The sequence below is a fragment of the Rhea americana genome, unplaced genomic scaffold (assembly GCF_003343005.1).
Source record: "Rhea americana isolate MKP2758 unplaced genomic scaffold, rheAme1 scaffold_246, whole genome shotgun sequence".
Lineage (NCBI taxonomy): Eukaryota > Metazoa > Chordata > Aves > Rheiformes > Rheidae > Rhea > Rhea americana.
The window spans coordinates 322,584-348,106 of record NW_028186364.1 but is presented as its reverse complement, the minus strand read 5'-3'; the positions used below and the strand labels follow the sequence as shown (position 1 = coordinate 348,106).

General features: G+C 40.8%; 1 protein-coding gene across 3 annotated transcripts in view; it reads right to left on the bottom strand.

The window, feature by feature from the left end:
- Positions 1–25,449, bottom strand: part of KIAA0319L (KIAA0319 like) — a 34,129-nt gene extending 8,680 nt beyond the window's left edge. Inside the window, exons 1-16 of one of the 3 annotated variants that reach the window (XM_085306711.1) lie at positions 25,211–25,449; positions 24,236–24,414; positions 17,877–18,586; positions 12,365–12,656; positions 10,001–10,102; positions 9,037–9,134; positions 7,773–7,860; positions 6,808–6,900; positions 5,998–6,130; positions 4,298–4,526; positions 3,120–3,243; positions 2,410–2,542; positions 2,091–2,239; positions 1,607–1,758; positions 1,250–1,388; positions 733–892 (exon numbers count right to left, since the gene is read on the bottom strand). In XM_085306711.1, the coding sequence (XP_085162837.1) occupies positions 733–892; positions 1,250–1,388; positions 1,607–1,758; positions 2,091–2,239; positions 2,410–2,542; positions 3,120–3,243; positions 4,298–4,526; positions 5,998–6,130; positions 6,808–6,900; positions 7,773–7,860; positions 9,037–9,134; positions 10,001–10,102; positions 12,365–12,656; positions 17,877–18,586; positions 24,236–24,389 (2,756 nt within the window). In that variant the 5' untranslated portion in view covers positions 24,390–24,414; positions 25,211–25,449. The remainder of the gene's footprint in view (positions 1–732; positions 893–1,249; positions 1,389–1,606; positions 1,759–2,090; positions 2,240–2,409; positions 2,543–3,119; positions 3,244–4,297; positions 4,527–5,997; positions 6,131–6,807; positions 6,901–7,772; positions 7,861–9,036; positions 9,135–10,000; positions 10,103–12,364; positions 12,657–17,876; positions 18,587–24,235; positions 24,415–25,210) is intronic. The other 2 variants (XM_085306709.1, XM_085306710.1) reach the window with 2 other exon arrangements.
- Positions 25,450–25,523: the final 74 nt, after the last annotated feature.

The following is a 25,523-nucleotide window of genomic DNA, read 5'->3' as shown; positions in this document are numbered from 1 at the left end:
GAAGAACAGTGGCAACTAGTCTGGTCATGGCAGAGATGAAAAGTAGTATTAAAACAAAAAGCGCTGGCTCTTTTGTTCTGAACTATTTAACTTTGCTACAGACAATGAATTCTGATTTTACTGTTACAGCAGGCAATGTGGACACAAAGGAATCAATACACTACTGAAGACAGGAAAGTCTCAGGTCTAATTGCAGATTTATTGCTGACTTGCTACATGACTTTAAGCAAGTCATTGAAATTTTTTCAGTGCTTTATGTACTTTAAACAGCTCCTCCTTTTGTAGAAATTAAGTGCATTGCACTTATTTCAACAKATTTCCACTCTGTCCTTGATAAGTGAGTTCCCAAACCACCCACATTCGTGTTCATGAAGCCTCAAATTACCTACAGTAACAACAGACTGCTGTTAATACTGAGTTAAGCGTAGTTCTTGCTGTGACAACACTACAGAACTAGTCAATGAAGTATTTTCTAGAACAGTGAACTTTCTAGACTAGATAGGCACATAGCCATTTATGCAGAGGTGGAAAACTGTACTTGACCAGGTACTTTCATGCCAAAGTAGAACAGGCAGAATCCCAGTGGTCCAAACCATCCCTTTTATGACATGCTGCTTCTTGTATTTGGAGCTAAGCAACACTATCCACTCTGCTGCTCAGCTGAAACARTCCTTTATTCACTATACTCGAGCAATTCCTCTCCGTGCACATCTGCTCACATACACAGCTTACCTTTGTTCAGTGTACAGCTGGATCTTTTGTACAGTAATGTCCGAGTCGAGGACCCCCAGCAGAACACCTATTTGCCGGATGAACATACCCTTCTGCCTCTCAGTTAGCTGACTGACATTAACATCCAGAATTATTTCCACAAGATTATTTTTTCTAGGATCTAGGGAGAACATAGATGAGAAAACACAGATCTTTAGGGCTTCTATTTGAGAGTGTTAGTACAAGTCAGCTTTCTACTATCTTTCCCAAATGTTTCTTCTTTGGGCAAAAAAAGTACATCATCTCACTGTAATAGGAGATACAGGTCTATGATCTCTACAGGTAATTGCAAGCAGTGAGACTCCTCCCCCAGGAATTATATGAAGTTACAACCATTTCCCCAAATGTTTTGACCATTTACACTCCCAGGCTGGACCTAGAGTACACATTACTACAGCACACTATGTCCCAAAAACCAGAGGACTTGCTAATGTGCTGTAGACAGACATAGTAAAGTACAATGAACAAATGTACTCACCAGGTTTTACTTCCACTGTGGTCCTTTCCACATCACTCTCCCCTTTAGCATCTGTTACTCTGAGATGGAATGTGTAGGTCCCTTCCACCAGATTGGAAAGCAGGAGGACAGGATGATGGTCTGAATTGTTTAATACTTCCTGGGGGGGGGAGGGGAGAAAGCAAAATAAACAACAGGAAAAAAAAAGCTCAAACTAGTATGACACTGTCATCATATTTAAAGATATTGCTAAAAGGGTAACAGATGAAATGATCAGCTTCACATTTCCTCAGGAGCTATCTGTCAAAGTTACTTCTCATCGACTCTTTCACGGTGTTGCAGTGTTGCCAACTTCCATTTAAAAAATAAAAACCTCACCCCTGCTGCAGGGCTCCCCTCATCCCGGGTCCACAAGTAGCTGATGATTCCCTTATCATCAGAGGATTTTGATCCATCCAATTCAGCTGTGTTTGTCGGCAGGGTGATGACAACATTTCCAGCAATCTTTGCAACTGGTGGCTTGTTTATCTCTAACCAAATAGAAAGAAACGAGTTGGAGAAAAATCTATTAATGCCCAAGGAAGAACTACCATACCAATTCTCTACCTAAACCCTAAAATCTCTATCTAATCTTAGGAAAGAGAAGGAAAATTAAGTACTGCAGGATTTAGCTAAAGATACTGTTCCTCCAGATAAGGGAAAACCTCTGGCTTAGAGAAGGCCATTTCAGTGCTCTTCACATTATTTTTCAYGTGTTCCTTACTCTTATGTTGCCTCTGGACACAGGTTTTGCTGAACTGCTCATAGAGATGCTTGGGTCGCACATGACATTGCAGGCAGGTCTGAGCATTGCTGGACATACCTTCTTTGACAATAACGTTGACTGAGCTTTGGCTCTGCAAGTTCCTCTCATCTTTAACTGTTAGAGTAAATTCATATGTTCCGACCTGAAGGCCTGTTACAGTGGCAACACTGCTGTTGGCATTCTCCAGCTTGACACCATCTGGGCCCCTAACCAAAGCAMAAGAGGATCAGTTTAAACCTTGTATCATTGGAGCTTGCCTAACACCAAACAGGAGGTTCTAGCAGAGTTTATGGGATGCAAGCAGTAACTAGATTGTCCAGAACAAAGAGCAAGATTCCAATACTTGCATGAAAACACTCTGGAAGATGATACCTACCGTGTTTTTTCCCAGAGAAAGGAGACTATTTTCTGGTCATCTGAGCTCTTGCTGCCATCTAGAGTAGTGCTGTCCACAGGAAGAGTTAATTCTTTATCCGGACCAGCATCCGCCTTTGGGGGCTTATTRTTCTCTGAAAAAGGATTGCAGTATTTTTCATACAGAGGCCATAAAGGTGGAGCTTACTCCTGCACCATTAAAAAGTTTCTCCACGATCCCTATACTATTTCTTGCCCATTATCTTGACCTCATACTCAGAGAAATTGAGGTAAAAAGCAGTTACGAGTTCAGTCCAGAGTTTCATTCACACATCTGCAGTGAAATAAGAATGAAACTTGGGACTCTTGATTTTTGCTCTCAGTTTCCCATCTCCTGTTCCAGGACACAGCACTACGGCCAGACAGCTCCCAGTAAATACAACCCTGCTGTTATGATTGAATACTATATACAATACAGTCTAGTTAATAAGAGAACAATTTACTAAGGCAACATTCCTAGAATCTTTCTTTGTCAGTTTATCAGCAATATACAAGGCCCCAAAAGGTCCCGAGTTAGAGCAGCTTTGCTGAAAGCAACACAACTATTACAAGATTCAGCGCATCCTGTCAGAATGATGCTCACCTCCTCACATTGRCACAGAGGTGGCAAAAATAGTCTTCATTACTGTCTCTATTAATCTACCAAAACAGTTCCTTCAAAGTACAGCTTACCTGGCTGGACTATAACAGTGACCTCTGCAGTAGACTGGTGCCCAGCAGAATCCGTTACTATTAACTGGTAAGTGTAATCACCTTCTTGCATTGCAGAGAGCTGTAAGACTGGTGTCCTCACACCCTTTGAGGAAATATATTCACATATTTAGAATATTCTTTACACTGATGATGACAAATCTGAAGATCTCTGCTTCTAAATCGGCTATTAGCAGCGGATTCTAGGGGCTTATTATTAACTCCTGTTAGGGGCTCAGAAATCTGCATGCTTCTTTTAAGCAGCACAAGGCACTTACAATCAAGTTTGCACACAGCAACAAGGACAGTGTTGTGAGATATAACAAGACCAATGTCACATAGGTGTGCAGACCATTTGAGATTCAATAATTACCAATCCAAGTGACATCTTTGGGAACCCTGTACAAACACACACTGTGAACCTGATTCATTGACCTTCTTATTCCTTAAATGTGACTGTAGTAAAGACAAAATCAAGTCAAGTTCCTGCTTTAGGACTGAGGTACATCTGGCTAATATCAGCAAAAGTCAGACTCCAAAGGTCAACTCGAAAGATCCAGTCCATTGTGTCTGTCTAGCTTAGGAAATGCATGACCTGTTACAAGACTTACCTGACTGGATGACTGGGTCATGCTGCAAATCTGAATGCAATCCTGACTGATAGTCAGCTAAAATACGATACAGGCCGGCTCCACTCCTGTTGATAGCACTTAAGCATTCATATTATAGCTGCATCGATTTACCTATCACTGACATTCTGAGAGGCCAGCAACTACAGAAATCGTACAGAACACGCTTCCCTTGCAGTCATGTAGGCTAAAAGGAGACACACTGGTGTGATCAAGTTGTGCTGAGACCTGCTGTAAAGGACATCAATCTTCAAAGCCATCAAGCTTCCATCTCTCAATCTTCGATTCACAAGCAGCATTTAAAACTATGTTACTCAAGAACAGAGACAGGACGCCAGTGAAAACCTTTGGCCAGGTTGGTGTCAGCTCAGCCATTAAACCAATACTAACTTCATGTGTACTGAGTTTTAAGTATATATTTAATCAATACATGCTTGATTTGTAACATAAGAAACATTTTAAAATGGTTTGATTAAAGAAATAAGACAGCTAATGAGTAATACTGGATGAGCACAGGAGACTTCTACTGACCTGCATCTCCATCACTTTTCCCTTGCTGTTAGGACTGAGCAGCCACTCATAGCTGACAATGCTGTGATCATCTGTGCTCTGATTCCCATATAGGGTGATGGAGTTCTGAGGCAGGGTGATCACTTGGTTTGGGCCTGCATTTGCCACTGGAGGATAATCCACTGCTTTGTTCACAGTCAGGCTTGCGGTGGTGGAGTTGCTGGCACCATCTGAGTCCACTACTGTTAGACTGAAGACAGAACAAAAGCTAACAGTGAAAAAATCATGATGACCAGAGTGGAACACAAAACAGAAGGTGTTAGCTGTCCGGAGTTAACCAACATTCAAGAAGAGAGTTAGAAACCTAAAAATACATTTAAGGACAAGACAGTAGGTTGTTTTTTGCAGGAGTGAAAAAACACAGTTTGAAGCAACTGTGCTTCTTCTGAATAGCAAAACAACCACCTTCCATGCCAAACTACCAGCCTCAGTACAATGTAAAAAATTTGGAAGTCATATCCATCTCTGACTTGAAGTTTACCATCTAGTTCAGAGAAAAAAACATGCTAGTGAAAGAAGATCATCTGCTTTCATACTGCACACAGTTGCAAAGGAAAAAGACTTCCGAGTACAACACTGCCTCCCAAAAGATGTCTGTCAACATGGACACTACCTAACACCACAGCCAAACAACTGACTTACTATATTATGCAGTTCCTATGCAAGAACTAGAATGAGAGTCTGAAAAGCTTGCTTTGCTTTTAAGCACCTGAACTTGTTATCAGTACTACAGCATAAAAGCAGAGAATTAAAACACAGATGAGAAAAGTCACATACTCTAAGCACCAAAYCCTTTCTGACCTCTTCTTACTAAAACCTAAGCCCAAAAGTAAAATTTCCCATATAGTGACAACTACTGAAAAAAATAAATGCTTGCTTATTCTACAAGCARCAATGAACAAGAAAGTTAAGACTGTATTCTGTTAACATCATACATCTACTACATCAGAAATGCAGTGGTCTTACCAGCAATATGAAATAAAAAAATTAATTCCAGGGGCCAGTCATCTCTATCCCAGAGCCTGGAGATAGTATCCCTCCTCAAGTAGGCTAATACCACAAAATAGAACTGCTTTTTGCTAAACTTGGATATGAACAGTAGTCTGACTAGTTCATATACCAACTGCCTAAGACAAAAACAAACATTGTTATATGTACTCAAGTTTATTTAAAATAGACCTGTTCCTGCAGTGAATGTGGACAGCACACCACAATGCAGACTAAAGAAAAAACATGTAAGAATAATATCAGCCAATATCTACTACCTACACATTTGCAGAAAACCAGTAGGCYACACACAGTTATCTGGGACAAACACACTGCATTTAGAAAGTAGATTTAAAAACTGCATTTATTCCTAAGCCTTTAGTCAAATAGCTTAGTTTTGACATTTCAAGAGACATTTTGTAGCTCTGCCAGACCATATTTTCTCTTCTGCCATCATCTAAGACTAGTGCTACAACTTAAGAATAACAAGTACCTGGATCACTTATCTCAAAGTGAAGAGTTATAAAGCTACCTGAAAGGGTAGGAATGAAGAGAGTGAGAGAGTAAATCAGAATACAGGCTTTTTTCTTTTTTTGTTCAGCCAGAGTAACACTTCAGGAATCTTGAGTTATTCTTGAGATAAGAATATAYCAACTCTTCCAGGAAGAACCTACCTGAACGTGTAATTCCCAGGCAGCAGGTTGGTCAGCGTCAATATGGCAGTATCTGTAGAAACTTTTTCCTCTCGCAAAGGACCTTTCAACTCTTCCCAATGATAACTGACAATTTTATCATCATCAGTGCTTTCTGTTTCAATTACGGAAGAAAACACATATACAAGGAGTTGGAAAATGCTGCTTCACAAAACCTATAGGTTCAGCCCCACTCTACCGCAATGCCTAGTGGGCAAAGCATTTTTGCTCCAAGGCCAGAGATCTCTTATTCTCAGATACTCAAACTATAAGCTCTCCTCTACGCAGTTTCACAGGTACACTCTAAAATACCCTTAATCCCAGGTTTGTGCATGTCTGGGGAAGTTGGGAAGAAACAAACACTTCAAAAAAAAATCCCAGCTGTGGGTAAGATAACTTGAATATATTTAGGAAAACTCTTGAAAAGCTCTAAAGAGGGCAGGGATCAGTAAAGACTGTATGTTAGCCAACTGRTATGCCTGAAGCTTCATACAAGAGGCCAGTGATTTTGACTGCCAAAATTTTTTTTGATTCTAAGCAGCAGCCTCTAGGGTTTTTCCTGTTTTGGGAGAAGCACTCAGGACAGTGCCCTTCAAAAGGCAACAGGTAGAGGTGCTGTTGTGCTCATAACTCCCCTCACCTGCTCAAAAGTAGCTGATTCTTTCCACTAACGTGTGTTCAATAGTGTCACAGCCATTTCCTCTTAAACCCGATCCGAAAGGGCCAGCCCAGACCAAAACACACAGAAACCAGGCTTGCTAGACTACTGCATTTAACACAGCAGGTACTCACGGCTGCCGTCAATAACAGTCGAGATGGTTGGCAATGAAATCTCCTGGAACTGCGGGGACACAATGGCAACAGGAGGCTGATTCACCCGAGGCTCTGCAACAACAATTGACTTGTAACAATATCTACAGGCAAATCATGAGACAAAGTACCAAGAAACACTCTGAAACACAAGGAACTTGCCCAAGCGACTCTTGGAAACTACTCTCCCCTTGTGCACAAGAGGTGGCTAGCAGGACACACGCTGCACATTCCCTCTCCCTCCCTGCAGTCCTGTCTACTCCCCTATTCCTGCTATCATTCAACGGGCAGCCCAGTCAGTCCAGAAGACGAGTCCAAACACAAAATACATACAAAATAAAGTTCTTTTGCATCAAAGGAGATGCAGAACCTGTGGTGTGACCTTCCCTCTTTATATAGTCATCTAAAAGGGATCTGGTGACACAGTTAACACAGACTCCTGGTATTTACAACAGCTCATCTGCAAACCACGTCTTTAAAAGCATCTTACAGTAGGGAATTAGATTTGACTTAACCTGCTTGTGGCTGGGAATGATATTCTTTACTGGACAGGGAGTAAAAGACCCTCGGAAGAAGCTCTGGTTTCTCTTCATTTTCTGTTCATGAAGCAATAAGCTTTTTACCCAATTACAACTAGTTTCTATTGAAGCAGTGGTTTTTCAGGGTCAGGCATTTGCTAAGTGCTTCTGAAGCAGTATTCCAGTTCTTTTATTGAATGATTGGTCTGTATTCAGTATAACAGAGATAGCTATGTATATTAGTAGTAGTTTCACATTTTAGCAAGTGACTCAACACACTTACAACATACCTGTATGTACACTGAGTTCACAGCACAATGAATTCTATGTTAATTCTAGGTTTCAAATAAGCAAAATACTATGATACAGGTATCATGGTTTAACAGAAATGGATGAAATTAAGAAAAGATGCAGCTCCTCTGAACTCACTTGGATTCACTGTCACATTCACATAACCCTCTCCGTGTGCGTTTTCTCCATCAACAACGACTTTGAATTCATAGAGACCAACAGTAAGCTGAAAAACAAAGACAAAAAATTATTTAACTCTGAACAGTAGAAACTTGCCAGGAGCTACTAAAAGGCCAAGTTACCATGCTTTGGCCTGGTACCACATTAGGAGCATAAACATATGCAGCTACATTCCAGTCATATAAATAAGGTAGAGGATGGTTTCCAAGTCAGAGTGATAGTAGGTATCTTTTAGTGTACAGTGGCTATGTAGAAATCAAAGATTAAATTTCTTACTGCCACAAGTGACACAGGATTGTCAGTCAAGCTTGATTTTCTAGCAACAACAGGCAAACATAGGAGATAATATAGATCAGTACAGCTTGTCTGGCCAGTGGAATCTGTGCTAGCAGACCGCATTTGACATAAAAAGGCCACATGTAAGAAGGAAAAACTCTTCCTGTGCATCTTTACAAAGAAAAGTATTTCTTCTGGATGGCATGAGCCAAGCAGTTACCCCCTGTTGGTTTAGCACCAAGTGATGAAGGAAAGACTAAGGACTATATGCTAGACAACAACTATGGTGTCCAAAAGGCTGAAACCCTGAAAAGACAAGGATGCTCCTTTTGAAGGGCTTTTTTCTGCATGGTGTCATGATAAAAGCCTAGAAATTTTTGAGCACATTAGAACCCAAAATGCTCAGAAGAGTGTGTCCCACAAAAACAGAATTGTGTCATCACGTATTATTTAAAGTCATTCTTGTTTTAAGAATCCACACATGCAAAAAAAMCAATCCTTTCCTTGGGTTAGAGTTTGTCTTAAAGCAGCAGCCAGGCGCTTTCTATGCTGTTTCCACTAATGAGAGTCATGGAATACCTGAACTTTCTTGTTCAGTGGGGAGTATGAGGCTTCAGACCTAAACTGACTACCATACCATTTCAGTAAAAGAAATATTCACAGCTATTCATTAAACTGTGCCATTTGTATACAGTTTGACATGCCACTTGTACGTGGCTTTTAGATCCTGAAATCAATGTCTTTTCCCCCATGCCAGATCAATCTTATCTTTTTAAGAGAAAGAACAAGGTTTAGTACAAGGCTTGCTGTCAAATGTTGGCTGTCTGCCCATCATGCAATTTCCTATTCATCCTGAAATGACATACAAGCCTCCTGGCTGCCAGGGTCCTCCCATCTTCTCCACTTGGCATTCCACACAGCAGGATGCTAAGCAGCAAAGCTTTACCTTAGATAACTTAAGGGTCTTGGAGTGCTTCCCCTCCATTTCTCCACTGTAGTCTTTTGGATGAGTAATAAGTTCCCACTCATAGGAGTAACTGGTACCTTTAAAAAAATGTTCTAGAAGTTAATTCTTAAGAGATTACCTTTTCCTTTCTGCCATGCTAAAGAAAAGCAAGGCGTTAAACATTTACAAAGTCCATTATCCATTAAGACAGCATAGAGTTTAAACTGTAGCTTTTTGGGAATATACCCAGGAAGAGAGACATCTGTGCTTCTAAGCACATTTACCCTGGAGCCAAAAACCCTCTTGCAGCCTCTAGGGCACTAGAGCACTTTGGAACACTCACAGCTCCAAGATGTTAAGAGAGTAGTCTTTCTGTGCACACAAGTCCTGCAGGCACAACATAAAACCAGTTTTTAAAAACAAGGAATGCATCCCATTTACCACTGTTGCTGCACAACATGTAACGTGCTTGCTTTTTCCTTGGCAAGTCCCCCACTGCCATTGTGGGCATAGCTRTAAGTGTGAATTTCATAATATCTGTGAAAAATTTACAGGATGAAATGGGGAGTGCATAGAAATACATTCTTCAATGCATTAAACCCACCCCCCCATCAGACTTTAATCCAGTTGACGAGAAACCACTTGCTAAGACATGTTGTCACAAGCCCTGCAAGCAAATATTACCAATAGGTGCTGAAGATCCACTGCCTACTCACATAGCATATTCTCAAAGTGCTATCTCCCAACTCTAATCTAATGATTTTGTGACATTTTCAAGGCTTTTGTCTCTTGCTATTTACTGTGAAAGGCCACATGGGGTAACAGTACAGGAAGTCTAGTTTCTAAAGGAAACTTTTCTCTGATAGAAGGTATTTTCAAGACTGTCCTTATTTAATGCTGTATCTAATGTTTATTTGTCATTTCACCATCACGTGCCCTTAGGAGAACTCCAGTGAAGCCTTACGAGGTGGCGGTTCAGGAAGCACAAATGCATTCAGTTGAACTTCATTCTTTGGCAGAGTCACTTGSACACTGTCTCCAGCAGAAACTACCAGCTCCTTTACAACTGAGAGGGAAAAAAAAAGAAAAAAAGAAAAAAGTGAATTGAAAGAGGAACAAGAAAAAATTATATATGTACATAAAAACTGCCTTGGTTTCAGAGCCTGGAATAAAAGCCAGCTACAAATGGCTGTATTTTGTAAACATCCCATCACTCAAGGTAGCTCCTGTTTAAAGGTGTCAGACTCATTTTTAATGCAAAAGCACTAATGGGGTTTTATAATTTTAAGACAAGCCCAAAAKTACTCAGTCACCTCTCTCTTTGCAGATATTGTGCAGCTCCTGCTCCTTTTGTAAAGAGCTGAAATATGATCCCTGACCTTGTACAGGGGCCTCTATTTAACCAGGTCCAGCAGGATAAGGGTTTTACCTGACAGGTTTTCAGGAGAAAACCCAGATGCACTCTCACAGGTAGAGAAAGACAAACATTGCTATTTACTGAACGGTAATTTCAGATCTTTACAAATATATGAGGTAGTATTCAAAGTATTTTTTTTTTTAGTTTAAAAAAAATTGCTTGGGGGCTAAGAGATTTTAAAAAATCTGCATAGCTACCACATTCATGCTATGAGAACCCAAAAWACAAAACTTTTCGTTTTACTTATGTTTTCTCTTCCTCCCCTTCTTTCCCAGTTTGGAAAAGTCAACAGCATGTAAGACTTTTCTTGTAATTTTATCTCAAATAAATTGAGAAGTAGGTTGTTTTTAAAGAATACTCAATAAAAACATGGCCTGCGGTATTTTCTTGCTTGTTATTAGCATTAAAATGACCAGAATGTTGACTAGAGAGAGAAAGAGAGAGAGAGAGAGAGAGAAGGCAGCAAAGAAGTTTTTTTTTGTTTTGTTTTGTTTAATTTTCTACCCTGGGAATTATGCCTAGAAAATAAGAATTAAAGTTTGCTATTCTCTAGTTTGACCCTGTCGAAGATAATATTTCAGATATATGCCCAAAAATCTAAGTTAAAAAAAAAATTAGGGAAAATGTCATTAAACATTTAGCCTTCCYTCCAACAGTTTATTAGCTATTGGAATTAATTAATTAACTAAAAGAAAACAAATTCAAAYCCTCCTTTTCCTCTTAATTACTCAGTCTCCTGGGATATTATAACTCCATCCCAAAGAGTTTCAGGGCAAAAGAAAATGTGATCTAGTGGAAAAAAAAACAAACAGACAAAAACCCAAAACCCCTTTTGGAAAAACAACTCTTCACATCAYCTTTGTATTATTTAGTGAAACAAGGAGGCCCTAGCTACATTAATTTTCCAACACAAGCCACTTAAGACATTTAATATGTATTTTCCAGCTTTAGCTGCAAAACGTCTTTAAAAAGAATAACTTGTTAGTATAAGCACTCAATCAGCTTCCTGCCAAAAGMGTCTTTAGATGCAGCATTTCCTTTATACCTTCCATTTGTTCATTTCTAAGGGAAAAGGAACCCTAAATCCAAAAGAATTCAGCCATGGATACTGTAGCTCACTGGATTAACTGAATTTTGAGATATTACACAACCAGTACACACCATTCCATGTACCACAGAATGGTAAGATTGGAAGGGACCTCTGGAGATCATCTAGTCCAACCCTCAGCATAGCCCCGTACGGGGATTGAACCCATGACCTTGGCATTAGCAGCACCACGCTCTAACCAACCTGATGCTTTTTAAGCACACATCCTTGCAGGATGAGCTAATGGCCTGGAGGGTTAACAAATATCCAAATTGCATTTTTCCTTTTCCACATTTTCAAATTGTTGCTTTAAGAAATTACTGCATGAACAGAAACAAGTCATTTTTCTGCAAAGCAAAGCATGGCTAATGGCCAAGAACACTGTTCTCCATAGCTAAGCTGTGCATTGACATTTCGGGGCGGGGGGGGGAGAGGAAATCGGTTACAGCCTGTTGTGAACAGACATTAAGATTTCTGCTCAACTTGATAGACAGTGGCATGTCATAACTGCTGAAAGAATGTTTCACATGATTATGTCTTGCATCAAATCTCATCTTTCACTTTTGGAATGACGATATCACCATTACTTTCAAGCTGTTCTTAGAAACAGATCCAATAGTCACATGCAGATTTGTAATGCTAAAATCCAATTCCAGGTCTTCATAAGTTAATAGGGACCACTGGCACATGTGCTGAAGAACTTGTCTAAACACCTTTTAAAAGATACCATAATTTCTGAAATTATCCAGCATTTTTCAATGTGGTAACAACTTGTCAACAAAACCTAGATAAATGAGAGTTGCTAGAGCACCATATGTTCTCACCTGGGGTGGGGGCTGTAGTACTTGGTGATACTGCAGTGTTGGTTTGGATTGTGGGAACACTGCCATTTGTGGGAACACCACTTGGCACAGAAGTAGCAGTCTGCATCTTCATTGCGGTTTTCCCCTGCGCAGCACTGACTGTGGGCAACATATCTGAGGAGTGAGGATGGACAAATGCATCATCTGGCTGCCTAGGTTTTTCGGTCTTTCCAATGGCTGTTAAGCCCAGAACTACAGGGGTGGAGAATGTAGCCAATGCTGATGGTTCTGGTGCAAATGTTCCTGCGTGGACCTGGAAAGGAAAAAGTAATGTCGGTTTGATCAAAGTCTGAATGTCAATTTTGTTTCACTACGTTGGTTTCACAGTGGATCCTTTAGATTACGTTATATATCAAAGTCCACCAAAAGTTTGGCTTCAACTCCTCCATTAGAGAAGGTGAAGACTCCCTTGTTTGTTTTTCCTCAACAAAGGGGATGTTTGGCTGCTTCCTCTTCTAAAATATTTCTCCCTACTCTTCCAGGGTTCCTGCTCCAGAACAGATAGGCCATTTCCAGTTCAGCAGAACACCAGTTAAGATCTTAGACCTAAAGTACTGCATTTGAAGTACTACTGCTGTTGATGCAGCAAACAAAACAGAAGATCCTAGGTTCAAAATTGCAGTGAGTGGAGCTGAAAGAGAGGCAGAATATGACAGAAGCAGAAAACAAACCAGGAAATAGGGTTCTCTTTGACCACTTCATTAAGGTCATGTATTCCTTTTTCTGAAGCTATGTAGTTGTCAAGCACAAAGGAAGAGGATTCCAACAGCATTTTTCCTGTAATCATCAAATCATTGCAGCATGATGATATGTATTTCAAAAATCCCTCTTCAAAGCAAGGCAACCTGACACAAACAACTCYCTGAGTATATGCCATCGGAGATACTGCTGGGGCAGGGACCTAACCTTACAGGTAGAAAGCTGGCACATATCCACGCAGAATGAGCCATTTTACTGAAAATAATCAAAACAGATAAAAAAATTTCCTTTCTTTCATCAGAAAATTCCTTTTACAGTATCTATCCCCATTCAGGTTCTTAGTCTGCTGGCTAAGTACCCTGACAATTCACTTTCCACCATAAATTACATGTGTACCACACTTTGTTGAGCTAACTATTTTGGGAACATCTGCTAAGTACTTAAAATGAAGCAATTTACCATCTTTGATTTAGGAAATGTTTTGTAGCTGAATTGCCCAGCATTACTCCCTGCTAGAGCAGCTGATCAAAAGCTTGTATTGGAGGAAACATTGTCATGCTGTTATACAATGCTACTGGCATTCAATTCAGGAAATGGAAACAGTAAAAATGATCGAGACCACAGTGGGCGATGTCTTGTCAGCAAATGGGCTAGGCTTCAGAAAACAGTTAAATGCCAGTAGTAAAAATAAAGCCATCCCTGCACATACTGGAAGAGCCAGCAAAGCCAAAAGCAGCAAGGAAAGAGTTGAAAGCTTCTCTGCAACAACTTTTTTGTACTCTTGGATTAATCGTTTCTTCTCCCCATGCCTCAACTAACTCTCCCTCAATTACAGAAATCAAAGAACCTAAATTAATTTGTATATTTAATGAACTTTCAAGCTTCATGGACAGAAGAAACACACTGTTCATAAGCATTAGGGACACAGACTGTTTCTTGTTTAYGTGTCAATGGGCTTCCTCTTCTTCAGAGGAACTACAGATTATCTGGAACGGAGGCAGGCAAAAATCTGACACACTACTCCGTGCGGTTCCTCAGCAGCAGCCTCAGGACAGCCAGCTGTTCCAAGCAATGTAGGACAACCTGCAGCTATAGTCAACTAGAATCACTGACTCCCTTTTGCTAAGTAAGGAAATTAGATAAAGCTAGAAATACTGGCATTCCAAGATGACAAGAACAGAACCAACAGGCAGGAACTTAAGACACTTGAGACAGACTATTTAGAAAAGGCACAGAAGCAAAAAATCTCCGTGACTTTACACAGTTATCAGGAACCACTTAGCAAGAACCAACTCACAGGGGTGGCAAGAACAGCTGTGTCAAATGGTGCACAGCAGATGGGCATCTACCCACTGGACAAAACAGACCTCAACTTTGCTCAAAATGTTCTTAGTGAGCTGGATGTTTCACTAACTCATTTTATAATGCCTAAAAAATCTCTGCAATTTAGAGATTCTCCTCCTCCTCAACCAAAGTCTTCAGGATGACTTGACAACCAAACATCTGCAGAGAGCTCAAATTAGATAAGGTTTGCCTGGGGCAATGTAACAGCCAAAATGTCTCTAATGCTTGCAAGCTGAGACATTTCTTATCTTTACTCTGTAATTCAGAGCTCTTTAAAGCAAGGAACAGAAGACTTCATTCTTCAGGATAAAGGAGGAGACTAGAAGTTTGCCAGCTGTCTTGTTAGCTTACAAAATAGACAGAGAAAAGTGGCATATTGGCCTGAGTGAACATGCGAGTGTCAAGACACTTGATTCCTACTCCATAACTCCCTTTGGCCTGGGACAAGTGACCTGACCTCCCTGAGGGTCCCTTCATCTGTAAAATGGAACTAGAGCAACTATGCACATCTGAATTTGCACGTAACCTTGAAAAAARCAACATTGTGTTGAGGAAATTTTGTTTAAACAGGACTTAATTCAGTAAGCCTAGTCTGCACATACAAAGCAGGCTCTTTGCAGCTTAGATTGTGTCTTCAGTAGTTTGCACTAAGTGCAGTGTCTGTGAAGACTTCTGAGACACTCAATAAATACAGGGAACGCCATCAACTATTACAGAATTAGTGCTGTGAAAGATATTTCCTCTTTCCTCATAGGGCAAAACTACCAGGATGTATGACAGTATGAGCCAAACCTCAGGTTTGCTCGGGCCAGCTGTAGCAAAAAATGTGAATTTCTGAATGTAGGAGTGAGCTCCCTTTTGATTCAATTCAAAAACTCCATTTTGAAGACTGCAGCTTTTTCTACAGCCTGTCTGCAGACATGCTGCAGCGCTGCAGTAATCAGCAGTGCTGCACTTCAATACCTATCTTGAYTGGCTATTAAATTCAGTGCTTTATCTTAAAATTGGCAAATATTCCCTATAACAGGGTGGGAACTGAGATTTTGATGCCTGGGAAACATCACTCAGTTTAATTGAAAAGCACTCATTTCTCTTTCTTAGAGAAGGGCTGATGAGTAGGGTAGACTGCAGTTTTCTTACACTCTCCTTCACCCATGTCTGACAGTATAGCACGCACAGTATAAAACACAAATTAATGCCAGTTGTACATTAGCAAATGACATTGCAAAGGACTCTTAAGCTGTCAGAACTGCAAGAAGAAAATTAAAACTCTGAGTAGCAAGGCAATGTTTTCCTAAAACAGTCCCTTGACCTTTGTCCAACTCTTCAGGACCAAAGGAAAAAAGATTTGCTTTGCCCCCCATTCAATGCGCATCAACAAAAGGCAAGAATATGCATATTAATAAACTCCTCTCTAAAGGGGGAGAGAGGAAGGAGCCAGTTTGACCTCGTATGTCTTTTCCCACTGGAAATGTTTATTGCTCCCAGGTACAAACTGCTTTGCGTACAGTAATGATCAAGTATTCTCAACACCATCCAGCCCACCTGCCAAACCTCCTTTAAGAATACAAATATTAAACGCACTGCCTTCACCTGCTAAAGCAGCACGCTCTGCGCACTCAATCAAATCTAGCCAGAATGTAATTTGATTGATTTCAGCATGCATGTAACATTATTTATTTTGGCCCATCACCAGCCTGACTTGGAAAACTCCCTGCTTTAGCATCTCTCTCCTGCAAAGACTGGCCACCTCCCAAGTGTACAGCCCTGAATGTTACATCCTTGTCCCAAATTAAATTGTAATGCAAGGACAGTTGCATAGCTTGTCTTGTATTTTGTCAGTGAAAGTTGGATGATTCAATAATCAAGGAATTAGCCCAGGGCAGGGCAGAACCAGGTTCAACCCAATACTCCAGTTGAAGTACTGATTTTTATCCTGCTCCTCCTTAAAAACTATCCTAAATCTTAGAAATGTGAGTGCCAGGAATTCCATCACAGTTAATCTATTTTAATAAAGRAATTTTTATCTTTAATTAACCTGATTTTGTCAAAAGAGCCAAATTCATAACAGCAAAAGTCAATATGCAGAAGAAAAATCCTTCTCTAGTATACTTTCAACAGTTCAACTTAATGACAAACTAAAGCACTTTCTAAAGAAGGTAAATCTTGGAAATGCAACAATATTCAGTGGGCAACTAATCAAACTAATAATATTTGCAACCTGTTTATTGAGCAAACAGTAATAATACGACAACTCAGAACGCTGCAACACTGCATCTGAACAAGCAGGGAGATACAAAAACTATTATGCAAGAGCAAAAGAAGGCATTTAAGACTACCTGCAAAGAAGCCTCCCAGATGTTGCATACATGTCACCTAAGAGAATGGGATCATTGCGTAAATCTCAAATCTTAGGAAGAAGAACAAACAGAAAGGGCAGAAATGCTGCAGTATTGCAGGGGAGAAAGCAAGCTGAGATCACGAATCAGTCCTAAATGCTGTGGGGTTCTGGGAGATCAAACATTTATAAAGTTTTTCCGCATCATTTCACACAGCACCCGGGCTGCCCTGGAATTCACAGCGGTGTCCTTTGGCTGCTCTCCACATCCTGCTCTGCAGAGTGGTGGCTCAAATCAGTCACAGCCCTACCTGGAACTGATATTTGCAAACAAGGGAGAGAAACTCAGTTAAATATCTAGAACAAGAACATAACTACAGGAAAAAGCACCAGGCTTCAACAGCACTAAATCCCAGAAACATGGCAGAAGATACTTGAGAAACAGTTTCAGAAAGCAGGATTTTTGCTATATCACTATCATTACTACAGGAGCTTCTTTGTGTGATAAGCTTCAAAGATGTATTTGCAGATTTAAATACACAAACTTCATTTAATGATTCAAATGTGTCAATTCTTGTTGAGACAAATATCTAGAACTACCAGATTAACATTTTACATTTTTGGAGCAGAGTCAAAACTGGTTTCCTTTAACCAATGCCAATATAAGTTTTTGCAGATTTGATAATCTGAAGCCCTCTTTGGGAATAGAGCAAAAAAATTAATGTGTTAAATAAGTGAGCTGACAGGAAAATACACTGAAAACTTTATGCATAAGTCTATAAAATATTGCACTTAACTGCCTCAGTTCATTACACTCAAAAGGAAGAGCTTATTTTATTTTGTTGACCTAAAAAGGTACTTTACAGCTAACAGTTTTCAACTCCCAGATACTCTCCATTAAGATTACATCTCACCTTTCCTTCTCATCTGGCAAGTATGTTTTGTGATTATACAAGGGATAAGCATCATCATGCATTCAGTCTCCCCATACCTCTGCAAAGGTAGTTATCCAGACGAGAGAAGAAAGCAAGACCAGGTAGAAGAATGGTAGCAATCCAAGCCAGTCCCATTTCAGCCCCAGYAGTCACTTACCTGTAGAAAGCCAGTGCCATTTGCTTCACTTGATCTATTCACATTATTGCTTTTCGGAGGGAATGGGCTTTGGGTTTTCTGCTCTCTTGAAGTCTGTCCATTTTTAGTGGAGTCTTTCCCTTGATTTGGATGGCCTTCAGGAATAGGCCTGTCCTGCAGTGAAGACTTAAGTACTCTTTGATTCTTCCACTCTGTTTCACTTCGTTTTCTTCTGGATTTGCTGTCCGGAGCTCTGRCTGGCTGGTCAGCCGCAGTCTCACCACTGGGACTAGCTGCTACATCCCTTTTCAGAAAATCCATTCTGCTGCTTRCCAAGTTCCATTTCTGAAAGGTTCTCTGCAGGTTATTTTTGCCTCGGACAGGGATGTCCCAGTCCAACCACTTGTGAAGCCGGGTCTTTGCATCACCTTCTATTTGATACTTTAAGAAGTGCTCTGTGCTCTTTGATTTCTTTAAAAACACCAAAACAGAGTCAGAAGAGCCAGTCCTGTTTGCCTGACACATGCCAGGCACAGTGCAGTTCACCTGGATGCACATRTTTTCCAAGAACCAAAAGGCATCACAGGCAGGGCTCCGGCAGCAAGCAGTCTGACAGGACTGTACAGTATGAAATCCTTCCAGGAGTCGTAAATGGTCATCTTCCCACGATCTCAAACGGCAACCAAATAGGATCTTCCCTAGTTGGCATTTAGATCTGTTCCAATTTGCGTCTGAGAAGTGGAAAAGGAAGAGAAATAACGAAAAATCTCAATTTTTTTTTATAGCAGTGGGCAATAAATCCTCATCACTATTGTCAAGGTGAATTTAGAGCGCAGAAGTGATATGGGAGAGAGTAAGAACAGGGAATTGGGAGCCTTCCTTGAACCTATAGCCGGATATACTATCTAGTACTTGCAGATGGTGGGTTGTTGCTTAGTCATAGGCATGTCAGTTTTCCCTCTTATCAGTGGCACCATTACCCAAATTTGAGAGTAATGAGATTAAAACCAAACTTGCAGAGCTCTTAAAAATGAACAAAAATGTTAGCTGATGCTTTTGCAGCCAAAGTTTGAGTATCTCATTCGATACTTAAGTTTCTCTTAGGACACGAAACTTCTCTAGCAAGTAGAGAAGGCATCCCTTTTGATATTTCAACTGTAAAATCATGTTTTATAGGAAGGTCACTTGTATTCCTGGAACATCCTACTCAATGCTTGATTTTTCTATAGASTGTACAACAAAAGTAGTCAAAAATGAAACAATTCTGTTTTAGAGAAGACTGAAATGCACAGACTGAATAGTGAGGCCATAGATCCCAGCAAGTTAAGAGCCAGAAATTGAACCTGGGTGTCCTAAATCCAAATTCTTATTCTAGCCTCTAGGTAATATTGCCTCTCAGCTCTGCTGCCCATATTTTTCTTGAAGTAGAACTTCAGAATCAATGGCCTCAGCTTAAGAGTATTATAAAGGCACTTCTCTCTCCCACATTGAAGTGTGAGGTCAATGCCAATTACTTTGGCTGAAGTTTTTCCATTTGAGTTGGAGAAGTCATTATATCTTCTAGAACAGTGGTCTGCAAGGCCTATCTTCCCCACCTGCTTTGCTGTGGTGCTTTCTGTAACAGAGATATCATCTATCAAATATTTTATTAAAGAGTCAAGTTACTTTCTATCTCACATCAGGGGTAAAGAAGCAACTGCTTTGCATATGGATTTTTTTTAGCATGAAAAATTAGAGTGTTTGCATGGATTAATGGATTAAAGGCTTTCAAAATTCAGAGCTCTGCAGATTAAGGACTCCCTAAAAATAGACTAATGACCTATGGGACTGTTACCCTGTGCTGTGTTCAGCATCCAAGGGATAATAGGTCACTGGAAGATTGCTTTACAAACTATGTCACTAGACTCTGAGTTGTGCAGCTAGAGACTATGTTCCAGAACTGGATCCCTGCCCATTAGGAAGGGATTTCTTGAACACAACACAAAAGGGAAACTTTGTTCTTCATGAAAAAAGGGAAGTCTAAATCTAAATTACAATACTCTGATCCCCATTTCTCCACAGCATATAAACAGAACTCGAGTAACATATTATTATTCCAGTAATTTGAATGAATTCCAAATTCATGTTGCATTATACCCAGTGATGTTTTCTATACCTGAAATTAAACAGGGGTGAAGAGGCTACTGATCTCTCTCTCTTTCGCTCCCCCCCCCCAAAAAAAAAAAAAAAAAAAAAAAAAAAAAAAAAACACTTCCATCCCACTACTTCTTTCACTCACTACTTAGAAACACATTAAAGATTAGACATATGTTGAGCACAGGAGAAAGGTTGCAAAAAACTCCAGATCATCATCCATCGATTAAAAGTAATTTGGTGATAGCAGTGCAGGATGTTTTATGATTCTTGAAATAAAAGTTCCCCACTGCCCCACACAAAATGATTGACACCCCAGCTGAGCCAGTGCAGGCTTAAGTAGCACCAAGTTTTCTAAATGCCAAATGTTGAACAGACATCAGTGCAAAGGGGAAAGATTTTTCTGATCAAGTCTGGAGTTCACAAGCAGTGGTCAGGCTAAACTTTCTGAAAGGCTAACACCAGTCCTGCAAAACTACCTGAGAAGTAATGCATGTGAATGAAAGCATCTTCCACTCTGGCCATTTTAGGCTGCTTTAAGTATTGAGCTTAAGGACTTTAGACTCTTGCTGTAGAGACACCTACCTCATCCTGCTGAAAGGGCAAAGAACTCTGACCTTCTGAATCACAGCTAACACCTGAAGCAGTAGATTTAAAAGTACTGTGACATTTCCCTTCCTCTTGCACCATCCCCAGCACCTCCTGTATAATCTTGTCTGACCAGAGAAGGTGAGTTGGGAAGACAAGCGACTATTTCTTTTTAATTCAGTTATCCGAAATACCACAATATGTGTAACTCAGCTTTTCTACTACTAATCAATAAAGGAATCTGATCACAATGACATCCTCAGACCCAGAACAGATTAGATTGATTAAAAAGAAAGGTCATATTCACGCACCTTCTGTGTAGAATCTCTTGCTACGCCAGCAAAAATTTCAACATGAAGTGAGAACTCACGTCCCCACGTGGGGAGTTTGTTTTTGAGACATCAGAAAGAAGGAAGCAAAGATAATATTTATAGCTCATTTGTGAAGCCAGCTCAGCAAAGGCAGTTTGCAAACAGAGGGCTACAGAGTGCCAGCATCAGCTGTCACAGAACGCACTTGAGATGTGTGACCTCACCACTGAGGACCAGTGAGAGCACTGGGTGTCCAAATCCACAACCGTGAGGAGGGATGCAAAGCTTTTCACCCAAGAGAAGTCCAAATGCAATGTCTAAATGAAACATTGCATATGTTCAACAGAGAGAGAAGCTCACAATAACACCTTTAAAAACAGCATTATTTTTGTCATGCTTCATCAACRTAGAGCCCTTCCTTTGAGAGCAAGCAGAGAGCAGTCTGCCCAACCAGGGTAAACAACKGACCTCATTACACTCTGAAGTGCTTGGACTGACAGTCACCCTGGGATAACACTGTGCACACAGGCAGGGAGAGGCAGTTGGCACTAACTTGATGGATCGAGAGGCGGGATGGAGTACAAGGAATGCATACACACACACACAAACACATACAGATTGGACTCTGGAAAACAAGTTACAAATGGAAGGATAATGCTACTGCTGTGAATTTCAGGAGGATCTTATCCATTGAGCCAACTGAATCTAAAAATTTACTTTCTGTTAAAGGTGAAGCACTGTCTCTGATGAACCCCAGGTGAAAGAAACCTGCTACCCTGCCGTCCACATCTCCAGGCTGCCAGAAAAATTCACCTAGCATGTTCACATTTCCTTCTGTCCTACAGCAACACACTGCAGGCTGAAAGAATTGTTCTGATGAGAAGCCACCAACTCCTACTTGTGGCCTACCAGAGACCTCCATTAGGTGGACACGCACCTGTAGCAAAACAAAAAAGGCAGCTCTGAGTACAAGCCCAGACCCAACTTTCTGACTGCACAAGATTAATTAAGAAAAAAAAAGAGAGAGAGAGAGAAAGAGAGAGAGAGAGAGAGAGAAAGAGAGGAGGATTCACAAGAACCACTAATGCAACCATCTCCTAGCTGCCTTTTCCAGAACAGCAGACAGGCATCACACACAGCAGAACAGAATACAGAGCAGCAGCTCTATTTACTATACACAATGTCAGGCATATGACAAGTCAGAGCCACAGTGCTTCCCTGCTATTAGAAAAGGCTACATAGCGGAGCAGAAAGAATCACATACCACTGGYAAAAAACAAGACTTGCAGAAAAACAGAAGACAGAGCCATAAACAATCTGTTCAGTCCCTTCTAGTTCCTGGTGCTGGATGATATGCAACAGTGCACAAGCAGCTGTATGCAGGATCTTCCAGACTGGTCAGACTAGCAGGCCAGTAAATCTGTTCACTGACGACATCAGTGCCGGCACCTTCAGAGGAAGGCACAAGAAACCTCTCAGGAGGAATGTCCCTGAGGACAAGTTTTCCCTTAAACCCCAGTAGCCTAACCAGCTTAGCACAATAAAAAAAAAATCACATGACTATTATACATTGTGTGTGCTCAGTAACTTTTGAAGACTTATTTATTTTAGTATATCAATAGACAAAATGCTGCCCTTCTCAACTGGCAGAGAGCTCCTTCTCCTGAGAGCAGCTGAGCTTTGCTGAACAACAGGAGAAATAAACGATTAAGAATGGTTTCTATTAATAAGCTCAGATTCACAAACTTATTTTGGCAGTTAATGCATAATCTGATATCAGATTAATGATTAAAGCTTGACTGCATAGACATTTTCTAATCTGTCACGTGTAACCAATTATGTCAATATAGTTCCTCTTACGTAACTTGGGATGATCACACTGATCCCTACACAAATAAGACTCCTCTTCACTTTAACAAACTCTGCTGGCTAAGTAACTCAAATCAAACCAAAAGAACAGAAACCCCAATGTGGAAAAAGTGTCCATATAAGCACAGCTACGTCACACAATTGTATTTGTTTCCATACATACATCAGCCTTCACAGTTCTAAATCTCCAAAGTATATAAGCCCTCAAATACTGCAGCAGTGTAGGAACACCCTGCTAGCACAACACATGATCTGTCGCTCTCGCCCTAGGCTTCTGAAATAGTACTAAAGACAGGAAATACTAAGCAGGAAGTCCAGTCCACACAGAAATGTGCAATCCATCAACTATACCATCCAAACACTAAGTACTGAGCACACTTTGCTAAGAACAGGAATATAATGCATCTTTCCAGGTTGTAAATCAGCAGATCAAGGTCACACAGCTCACTAGCTTAATCAAATCTATCATTTGATAAATATCTAGGAAAGCCCGGTGAAACAACAGGAACCCYGTGGCAGCCTACACAACAAATCTACCTAAGGAGAGAAAAGAGAAAAAGAAAAAAATCTGCTTTTCATATCATGCTAACATTAAGATGTAGTAACCTTCCAGCAAAGACAAAGCAGTTGGCAGTTGCCACACAGGTTAACATATATTGAAGTCACCATTGCCTCAAACCTGTAATTCACCACTATCTGAACAAAAACAAAACACACAGAACAAACTTTCTTATCTTCACTAACATTTGGTAAGTGCTAGGTGCACACATGGGGAAAAAATATCATCTTCCTGGTAAATATTTGGCCTTAACAACACTCACAGGAGCTTAACACTTCTCTCTGAAAAGTCACACACTGAACCTTTTTAATACAAAACAAAACAATTCATCGCATAAAAAACAAATTAGCGGCTTGCATGGAAGTTATTTACTTGGGGAGGAGGTTGGTTGCTCAACTTTTAACAGGAAATAAATACTAAGCACAACAGTTATCTGCAGATAAATTCAGACTAATGATACACTGTGTTTGAGGGGAAGTCAAAGTGCTGAAAAATGCTCTTGGCTTTCAAGTATTCCTTAGATGAAATAGTATCACTTATTTCTCTTGCATAAAAAGATCCTCAGCGAAAGTTCTCTAAGCAATACAGGCAAATGCCTGAGAGCAAGCATGAAGCATAGAAATCAGCTGTGCGGAACAGACAAGACACTCTGCTGCAGTCACCCTGGTGCCAGCTACTTTGCACTCAGACTAGCAGGTGGCTATTAGAATGGTAGTGTTATAAAAAGTCCCCCTACCACCACCCCTCTTCATCACCTGTTGCTTTGGTTGTATTAGCTTTTTGACAACTTAGTAGCAAAACAACAAGGTTACTTTTACCACCTACAATGCCTAACAGCTAATAATTTCATCATCTTTTCAGAATATTTTAAGAGAGAGGGATAAATATAAATAAAAATACAGATACAATCCCACAGAGACCTGAAAAATCACCTGTTGAGGAGCACCAGGCACACAGGCAAGCACACAAGTAGAAGAGGTGCAGACTTCTCAGCTGCCTTGCAGGTTGTCCTAGGCAGTATTGTGATAAAAATAGAGCGCCAATGCTGAACTTGACTTCCAACCTTTTCTCCATGGCCTTCGCGGGCAGCAACAGGGCTCTAGAAATATGTAAAAAGAGAATATCTATCAGCAATTGATACGTTTTTGCAAGAACCTAGTCAACAAAGTGAGGAGCACGGAACATTTGTGGAGGAAAGGGAATGCCTAATCTTATCTGCTGTGACTTAGTCCAACTGCTGCTAAGTAACTATCAGTATCGTGATACTGAAACGAAACCTGAAGTAAGAAAGCTTCCAGTTGTTGAGCTGCAGTGCACCACCATCCGCCTTTTTCATCAGTCTTATGCTCCTCCACCACACCACACCACTTTCACAGATGAAACACCAACAGCAAAACATCCAACACCCTAACACCCAGAATTTCAAAGTCATGTTTGGAAAAGTTCGATTTCGAATACACTATGGGCAACAGATACCCAGCCATCTCTGCCAGGATAAGACAGACACTGATAAAGCCAGCACATCTGCTAGGCGATGTCATCAGCTGCATGCCAGTGCTGGCTGGTACCAACCAGAAACAAAGAGAGAAAAGAACATAACAGTACTGAGAAACAAGCAGCTAAAGAGCTATTTTGCCCCCATACTTTGCTCCGCAGAGCAGAGATGATGACAGTATTGATGCTCARTCTCAGTGTTTCTAATCCAGAAGGCTCTTTTACAGCTTCAGGCATTACTGAAGGCTAAACTGGGTACACAACTTAGACTCCTCTGTGGAATGCACGTTAGGAGAGCAATGTTTTACAAGAAATAAATATTCTCTATTTTTCAAAGAGTAACAGAGCATCAGAGAACATTATCAGAGATCTGACTACCAGCATATCGTTTAAAAACTCACGTTTGATATTGAGAAAACTGGCTCAAGCACCAGGTAGCAAAGAGCACGGGSAGCAGACAGACTACGCCGCCGTCAGGAGGAGACTACGGCAAATCCCAGCTGCGCTCAGGGCCAAGCTGCGGACGCTCGGCCAACAGGTAGCTACGGAAACCGCCCGCGACGAACTTCTCGGGTTTCTCGCCACGTATTGAAACAAGCGCGGCGCGGCTGCTCGCCGGCACCGGCGTGGCTCAGCACCGGCATGAGGCGACGCCGCTTCGCCAGCCGCGACGCGGCAGCGGTCGGCGGGGCAGAGGCGGCCTGTGCCGGCCCG